The following is an 8,228-nucleotide window of genomic DNA, read 5'->3' as shown; positions in this document are numbered from 1 at the left end:
TGAGCTTGTCCTTAGCTAAGAGCACGGATGTGGGTGTTGTGCTCTTAGCTAAGGACAAGGAGTAAAAGTGGGTCCGGGCCCACCTCCGTGCTCTTAGCTAAGAGCGCGGATGGGGATGCTCTAAGTCTTGGTTACTATCTTATTATACGAAATTTGCTTGAATTTAGTCTAAGATAAACAAACAGTCATTAGTCTCATGAACAAACATAAGTAATAAACATTGAGTAATCTCATGAATCGACCTTGGAATTAGTATTTATTTTGGGCCTGGAGAAATTATTTGGTGAAAAGAGTAGAATTTTATTTTTGGGCCAATTATCTTGCACTTTAATGGGCCTTCATGTGGATCGTTCTTTTGTTTGCTCTTTCTTGCTATGTTTCTTCAGTTACAGTGTTCTGTTAAGAGTTTCACCGAATACCTGTGGAGCGAACTGTTCCATTGGGTTATACGTAAATGGTGTTTTGCAATTAATGGAAATTAATATAGTCTACATATTTAGCTGTGTTTTAAGTAAATCAAGTCGGCGTTATTTACTTACAAATTGAAGTTTGATTTGCTTGATTTTTTTAAGTAAATCATGTCGACGATAATTAAGGAATTTGATCAATAACATTATTTTATAGAAGAATTTATGATGTAAAAACTAGTTTATAGTTTGATTTTTAAAAAATTGACAGTGGATTAGAATGCATATTTAATTTAAATTTTCCCAATTATACTCATCAATATTCCTTGCACGGAAATTATTAAAGATATCAAACACAAGCACACAGCCACAGAAGTAGCGATTGAGAAAGGTAAAATAAACAAAAGCAAAACAACAACACTAGAATTTGAAAAGGTAAAAAGAAATAGGAAACACAACTCTATCAAAAGCAATAGTTTAAAAATAAAAAACTAGAAAATCACACAATTCTCTTATGGCTTTGAATCAAGTACCCCCTACATATTGGTGCAGCTTTGTTGCGTCTCTTCTTCGACTTATATTTATAACCAACCCCAAAAAGAATTCCACAAACCATGTTGGCCTTCCATATGCCAACTATGACTCCACTTCCATATCCCATCACAACACGTCGCCAACCAAATCCATCTATGAATTCATATTCATCATCTCCCTCTTCTTCTGCAAACTGCATTAATTGCCCATCATCATCATCTTTGCATTTTCTCGTCAATGGAAGTCCACACAACCCCAAGTTTCCCATGTATGAATCATTCTCAAATGTGGAGAATTGATTTGATTGTGGTATTTGTCCGACAAGATTGTTCGTTGAAAGGTTTACTTTTGCAAGAAATGTTAACATTGTCAGTTCACTTGGAATTTCACCATCCAATTTGTTTGTTGACAAGTCCAACGATTCGATTTCACTTAAGTTACCAAGAGATGATGGTATACGTCCCATGAGGGTATTGTGGGACAAGTTCAAGTATTTGAGAATCTTGAGATTTCCTATGGAAGGTGGAATAGGTCCAGTAAATCTATTGGAGGATAAGTCAATTATTGTGAATGTTTCCAAAAGTCTCTTAATTAACTGATCCTGACCTTTCAAGATGAGCCTTATCTCCAAGTCATCTAGAAAGTAATCATATTCAATTTCTACTGGCTGAATCATTGCTATGAAATTGTTGAAATATCTTTGAGGTAGAGAGCCTAGAAATTCATTATGAGATACATCAAAAACTTGCAACCTTGGAAATGGAAACTTGGTTTGTGAAGGAAGCGACATGTTACCACCAAACTTGTTAGACCTCAACACTAGCACTCGAAGCTTAGGTAGACCTTCCGTCCAAAAAGGAAATTTGTCTTTATATTATTATTGTCCATGGAATTTGTTACTACCCAAATTGACGGACAAAAGACTACAATTCTTAGAAAAGGTTGATGGAATGATGCCACTAAATTGATTTTCGTTTAGATGAAAGATGGTCAAAGCTCCACTGAAGTTTCCAAAGCACTGTGGCAGTCTTCCTTCCAAAGTATTATTTGAGAGAAGAAGATAAGAAAGGTGTGACAACTTGCAAATGGAGGATGGGAGCTCGCCACTTAATTTGTTGGAAGAGAGATATAAGGACTCCAAATTTAGAAGATTTCCGATTGCAGATGGAATTGGACCTTCAAACAATTTTTGAAAAATTAAACAAGGGTATAAACAAAATTTCTTTGTATCGAAAATGAACATGGTTACATGGATGACATTTTACTCATTGCAAGCATATGTATGTTATCTTGTCTTGTCTGCATTAGATTTTACCATTTTCCGACTCATTCATGTCCTATTGTATCCATTGTATCCATAGTATTTATGCTAGAATCCGGAGGAACGAAATTCATGTTCTAGCTGGCATGTTGGGAACCACTATAGCAAAATGACATACTAATATTTTAGGTATTTTAAGATTTATTTATTGTCATTACATAATACTATTATGTCAAGTTCCAGATGAAGGATGAGAGCTCACCATTTAATTTGTTGAAACGAAGAACCAAGTGCTTCAGATTTGATAGATTTCCAATGATGGAAGGTATTTGACCTTCAAACTATTTATTTGAAACATCAGAAGGATATAAATCAAATTTCTTTACATCCAAAATTGTAGCACATGCATATTATCTTGTGAACTCGTAATATATTGTTGATAAAAGCAACTTTAATTTGTTGGGACATAACCATATCATGCATGCATATCATGATGTAAAAGAAAATATACCACTTAAAGAATTATTCGATAGCGATAAGTCAGTAAGCCTTGTCATGTTCCCAACTTCTTTTGGGATTACTCCGCTGAGTTCGTTAAAGCCCAAACGCTTCAACTCCAATTTATTCAAACGACCAATCTCTTTCGGAATAGTACCTATACAATTAATTTTAATATACTCCCTCCGTCCACAAAAATTCGTCCCGGTTTGACCGGGCACGAGTTTTAAGAAATGTAATGGAAAGTGAGTTGAAAAAGTTAGTGGATTGTGGGTCCTACTTTTATATATTAGTTTTATAATAAAATGTGAGTAGGAATGAGTTAGTGGAATATGGAGTCCACTACCAAAAATGGTAAAATTGAAATGGGACAAATTTTAGGGGACGGACGGAAATGGAAAAATGGAACAAATTTTCATGGACGGAGGGAGTAATTGATAAGTGTAATGATCATAACCTTATTATTAAGTAAACAACATCATTATATAGACTAAAATAGTGAAGAAACTTAATTAAATCCTTACTATAAATATAAGATCACACCTGTTAGATTGTTGTCATAAATGCGTAATCTCTTAAGGCTTGTGATGTTCCCAATTTGTGTAGGCACATGTCCCACAAAGTTGTTGTATGACAAGGCAAGAATCTCAAGTTGAGGACATTCACCCAAACTCAGTGGTATCTCTCCCTCCAAAGTATTATTGGATAGCTGAAGTTCTTTGAGTCTTGGAAGGTTGTTGTAGCTGCAAACCTCCTTTGGCAGGTAACCATGAAGAGAGTTTCCACTTTAAATTGAGAGAAACAAGAAAAGAAAGATTTCCAATTTCTGGTGGAATGCTACCTCCGAGTCCCATATCCGAGAGATACAAATGAGTCACCCTATTATGAGGTGAATCACAAGTAACTCCGAACCATGTACAAACAGAGGTTCCGGCGGTCCAATTGTTTTTCAAAATATTGGAAGGATCTGAAGTGATGAGGGATTTAAAAGCAAGAAGTGCAAACTCATCACTATTGATTTGATGAGTAGCAGCAAGGCTAAGACAAGAAAACAATACAAGAAGAGAAAGTAGGAAAAGTGGGGAAACTCACTCCATATTGTAGATGCAAGAGAGCTAATTGTAGTGATGTTTGGAAACAAGAAGCCTAGGAGATGCCCTTTTATTTAAAACTAAAATAATATATTCAAAAGTCAAGTCCCACTAAAAAATGAGTCAAGCTTTTCCGATCAATTTACTCTCTTCGGTCTCCGTTAATATCTCATATTAACATTTTCAGATATCTATAATTAAATGTCTCATTTCACTTTTACTAATTTTGGTTATCAGATCTTACATTTCATTAATTCATTTTACTCGAATTTTATCATAAAACTAATATATATACTTCCTTCAGCCCCCAATAGATGTCCCCAAAGTTAATGGAATATGACCCTATTTTTATATATTTGTTTTATAATAATTGTGAGTAGAATGAAGTAGCAGAATAAGAGATCCACTAACTTGGACTGTGATTGGGGCTAAGAAGAAAAATTGGCTACTTTAAATACATTCAAAGATAAATAGTTGTAACATTTGAAGTATAATGATAAAATAGTTGTTGCATTTGAAAAAACATTGGCTACTTTTCCATGTCAAGTTAACTAAAAACGAAAACTTTGTCTAACTGAAAAACGAGTGAAGCTCATGTAATCAAGTCCCATTTAAAGTATAAAGTCGCATTTGGTGTCTCTTTATTTGAAATTAGGGAAGCTTCTTTATTCAATTCAAACCAAACTCTTTTTGACTTGACGATGCAATTCTTTTGGACCTTGAAAGTAGAATTTTGTTTTGGGCCAAATTAACTAATAATCTTTGGGCTATTGTAAAATATAGATCATGGAAAAGATAATGACCCCAAGTTGGTATTCAAATCATAAGGCCTTGAGAAATTATTTGGTAAAGAAAATAAAATTTTATTTTGGGTCAAATTATATGCTAATCTTTTGGGCTTCCGTACGTTATGGGCAGAGGGAGTAAGTACTACTCAACTATTTCAAACCAAGAAAGAAAAGTCATTGGGAGAATCAGCAAACACAAACAGCCACCGTGAAGAAACTCATAGAGCAGTTATAAAATGCAGAACAGAATCATTTCAATCTTCATATTAACAGCATGCTAATTGCTAAGGACATCATAAAAACAGAGGAATATTGATATGGAGGATTTCTGCGAAAATTTGGCCCTGCATTTAATAAAAAAATCCTTCTGGGCTTAGAAATATATGGTTAAGAAATTGGAATTTAATTTGGGCCGAATTCTTTATGGGCTTTCACGAAATTGGAAAAATAAAAAATATAAACGAGCCCAATTTGTACTTTAATTATATGACCTTGAGAAAATATTAGGTAGAAGAAATACCGAAGTAGAGAGACAATCTTTTGAAAGAGAGATTCAAGAAAATACTTAATAATTAGTAATAAACTAAACGAAGAGAAAATAAAATAGGATTGATTCTTTAAAAGTTTTGGCTGTTAAAAGTTCACATAGGAATAGAAAACACAACTCAAACAAAAGTTCTTTTGAACACAACCAAGAATTCCATATAAAACACAGTGTTCTCTTTTTTGGCTTAGTTATCAAGTTCTCTTTTTGGCTTAGTATCAAGTTCCGCTGCGTGATGGTGCAGGTGAAGCTTTATTGCGTCTCTTCTTTGTCTTATATTTATAACCAACTCCGAAAAAGAATTCCACTAACCATGATGGCCTTCCACTCCTTATAATCATGTATCCAATTCCAATCCCAACTACGAATCCACTTCCATATCCCATCACCACACTTCGCCAACCATATCCATCTATGAATTCATATTCATCATCACCCTCTTCTTCTGCAGACTGCATCAATTGCCCATCATCATCTTTGCATTTTCTTGTCAACGGAAGTCCACACAATCCCAAGTTTCGCATATATGAATTATTCTCAAATGTGGAGCACTGATTGGATCGCGGTTTTTGCCCAACAAAATTGTTCACTGGAAGGTTTAATTTCGAAACAAATGTCAACCATGTCAATTAACTTGGAATTTCTCTATCCAATTTGTTCATTGACAAGTCCAATGATTCGAGTTCTCCCATGTTTCCAATAGATGAAGGTATATGTCCTGTGAGGCTAGGCTATTGTGGGACAAGTTCAAGTATTTGAGAAATAATTCCAGAGAATCTATTGGATGACAAATCTATTGTCGTAAAGGTGTCGAATAGTCTACTCAATAACTGATCCTGACCGCCTCATCTCCAGATTTGATAGAAAGCTGTCATAATATAATCCTATGGCCTCTGCCATTGCTTTGAAATTCTTGAAATATGTTTGAGGTAGAGAGCCCACAAATTCATTATAGGATACATCTAAAACTTGCAACTTAGGAAATGAAATCTTGGTTGATGAAGGACGTGACATGTTACCACCAAACTTGTTAGACCTCAACACTAGAACTCGAAGCTCGGGAAGACCTTCCATCTAAAATGGAAATTCATCTTGTATTCTATTATTTCCAATGTCAAGCCCCTTTAGATATTGGCAGTTGTTTAAGGATCTAGGTAATCGTCCTTCCAATTTGTCGGTTCCCAAATTGATGGACACAAGCCGACAATCATTGCTAAATGTTGATGGAAGTAGACCGCTAAACTTATTCGTGTTTAAATGAAAGATCTTCATATACTGGCTAAAGTTTCCAAAGCATTGAGGAATTGTTCCTTCTAAAGTATTGTTTGAGACAATAAGTATCTCAAACCATGAAGTCAAGTTGCAGATGGAGGATGTGAGCTCACCCTCAAATTTGTTGGAAGAGAGCAATAATTCCACTAAACTTGATTGATTTCCAATGGTAGATGGTATTGGACCTTCAAACAATTTATTCGAATTATAAACATGGATATAATTCAAATTTCATCCATGTAAAAATGCACATGCATAACATATTAGCATCATGGAATAATTTACTGACTATAAGCACATGTTTGTTGTTGCATTAGATATTTGCATTGACATTGGTATATATTCATAATACTAAGATTTTAACATATCCTCTATTTTACTTATCATGTTTGTAATTAGTCATTTACGAAAAAGTTAGAAATCTTACCGCTTAAAACATTATTGTCAAGGTATAAGGCTAGCAGTTCTTTCATATTCCCAATTTCCGAGGGCAATGACCCGCTAAGTCTGTTCCTTGATAGCTGAATCCCTCCCAAAGTAGACAAATTGAAAATGGTTGGAGGCAATGGTCCGGATAACATGTTAAAACCCACGTCTAACCATTTAAATGATCAAGACGACCAATCTCTCGTGGAATAACTCCTATAAATCAAAATGATTACGAAAAGTTAGTATGGTTCTAAGATAGAAAAGTATTGCAAATTCACCTTCCACACTTCTTGAGCCGTAACTGGAGCAGAGTTGCCACGTTCCACACTTCTCTTGGGATTGATCCGCTAACTTTGTTATCATCCGACCACATCATCTCCAATTTATTAAGACCACCAATCTCTCTAGGAATAGTACCTGAAGAATAATGAAATCATGAGCAAAACGGATAAGTTTTTCAATAAAACTTGACTGATAACAAAGTTAAACTGTCAAGTTTCAAACCACTTAAACTATTACTGTCAAGCCATAAGCGGATAAGAGCCGTCATGTTCCCCACTTCTTTTGGGATTGATCCACTAAGTTTGTTGGAACCTAAACCCATGAACTCTAAATTATTAAGATGGCCAATCTCTTTCGGAATAATACCTGGACAATAATTATAAAGAAGTCATGAGACATTTACATTTGATGATAATAAAAATAGTATAGGGTAATCTTTGTTTCCAACCTGATAAATTGTTCCAGTGAAGGTCTAATTTCGTAAGGCGTGTGATGTTCCCAATTTCTCGAGGCACATGTCCGCCAAAGTTGTTGTATGAAAAGTCAAGAATCTCGAGTTGTTGACATACACCCAAGCTCAGTGGTATCTCTCCTTTCAAATGGTTGAAGGATAGCTGAAGTTCTTCGAGTCTTGAAAGTTTGTTGTGGCTGCAAATGTCCTTTGGTAGGCCACCATGAAGATGGTTCCAAATCAAATCCAGAGAAACAAGAAAAGAAAGATTTGCGATTTCTGGTGGAATGCTCCCATTGAGTCCCATCCACGAGAGATCTAAATAAGTCACCCTATTATAACGCGAATCACAAGTAACTTCTAACCATGTACACACAGAGGTCCCCGCGGTCCAATTCTTTTTTCAAATATAGTCAGGATCTGAAGGCATGAGGGGGTTTGAATGCAAGAAGTGCAGACTCATTAGTATTGATTTGATGAGAAGTAGCATGGCTATGACAAGGAAACAATATGAGTATGGAAAGAAGGAAAAATGGGAAAACTCTCTCCATGTTGTCAATGCAGTGTGCTAATTGCAATTATGTGCTAAGAAGAAAACTCTTTTTATTCAAAGCTAAAAAAATCTTTTCCAAGTCAAGTCAACTACATAGTGTGAAAGCAGATAATTATCC

General features: G+C 35.0%; 2 protein-coding genes across 3 annotated transcripts; both read right to left on the bottom strand.

The window, feature by feature from the left end:
• Positions 1 to 906: 906 nt before the first annotated feature.
• LOC125190832 (receptor-like protein 9DC3) lies at positions 907 to 5,647 on the bottom strand. The gene is made up of 4 exons (XM_048088239.1): positions 5,436 to 5,647; positions 3,568 to 3,738; positions 3,244 to 3,485; positions 907 to 1,655 (listed from the first exon to the last, which is right to left on the bottom strand). The coding sequence occupies exons 1-4, from the start codon at positions 5,645 to 5,647 to the stop codon at positions 907 to 909; spliced, it is 1,374 nt and encodes a 457-aa protein (XP_047944196.1).
• Positions 5,245 to 8,181, bottom strand: LOC125202749 (putative leucine-rich repeat receptor-like serine/threonine-protein kinase At2g24130). 2 transcript variants are annotated; one of them, XM_048101197.1, is made up of 5 exons: positions 7,555 to 8,181; positions 7,329 to 7,472; positions 7,103 to 7,241; positions 6,823 to 7,037; positions 5,245 to 6,580 (listed from the first exon to the last, which is right to left on the bottom strand). In XM_048101197.1, the coding sequence occupies exons 1-4, from the start codon at positions 7,862 to 7,864 to the stop codon at positions 7,007 to 7,009; spliced, it is 624 nt and encodes a 207-aa protein (XP_047957154.1). In that variant the 5' UTR covers positions 7,865 to 8,181; the 3' UTR covers positions 5,245 to 6,580; positions 6,823 to 7,006. The 2 variants fall into 2 exon arrangements, with proteins under 2 accessions (XP_047957154.1, XP_047957155.1); XM_048101198.1 differs by having other exon boundaries at positions 7,344 to 7,472.
• Between the last annotated feature and the right edge of the window lie 47 nt (positions 8,182 to 8,228).

This window comes from Salvia hispanica, chromosome 1, assembly GCF_023119035.1.
Source record: "Salvia hispanica cultivar TCC Black 2014 chromosome 1, UniMelb_Shisp_WGS_1.0, whole genome shotgun sequence".
Classification (NCBI taxonomy): Eukaryota; Viridiplantae; Streptophyta; class Magnoliopsida; order Lamiales; family Lamiaceae; genus Salvia; species Salvia hispanica.
This window is presented reverse-complemented; position numbering and strand designations above follow the sequence as displayed.

Bases quoted from the DNA above. Each gene is read 5' to 3' on its own strand.
- LOC125202749 (XM_048101197.1), bottom strand. From the start codon at position 7,864: ATGGGACTCAATGGGAGCATTCCACCAGAAATCGCAAATCTTTCTTTT. The intron at 7,473-7,554 runs GTTGGAAACAAA...ATTATTGTCCAG, and splicing joins TCACTGGAACAATTTATCAG to GTATTATTCCGAAAGAGATT. The intron at 7,242-7,328 runs GTTTGAAACTTG...ATTATTCTTCAG, and splicing joins TGACAGTAATAGTTTAAGTG to GTACTATTCCTAGAGAGATT.
- LOC125190832 (XM_048088239.1), bottom strand. From the start codon at position 5,647: ATGCGAAACTTGGGATTGTGTGGACTTCCGTTGACAAGAAAATGCAAA. The intron at 3,739-5,435 runs GTTAGTGGAATT...TTCTTGTCTTAG, and splicing joins AGGAGTGGAAGGCCATCATG to CCTTGCTGCTACTCATCAAA. The intron at 3,486-3,567 runs GTATCTCTCGGA...CTCAATTTAAAG, and splicing joins CATAATAGGGTGACTCATTT to TGGAAACTCTCTTCATGGTT.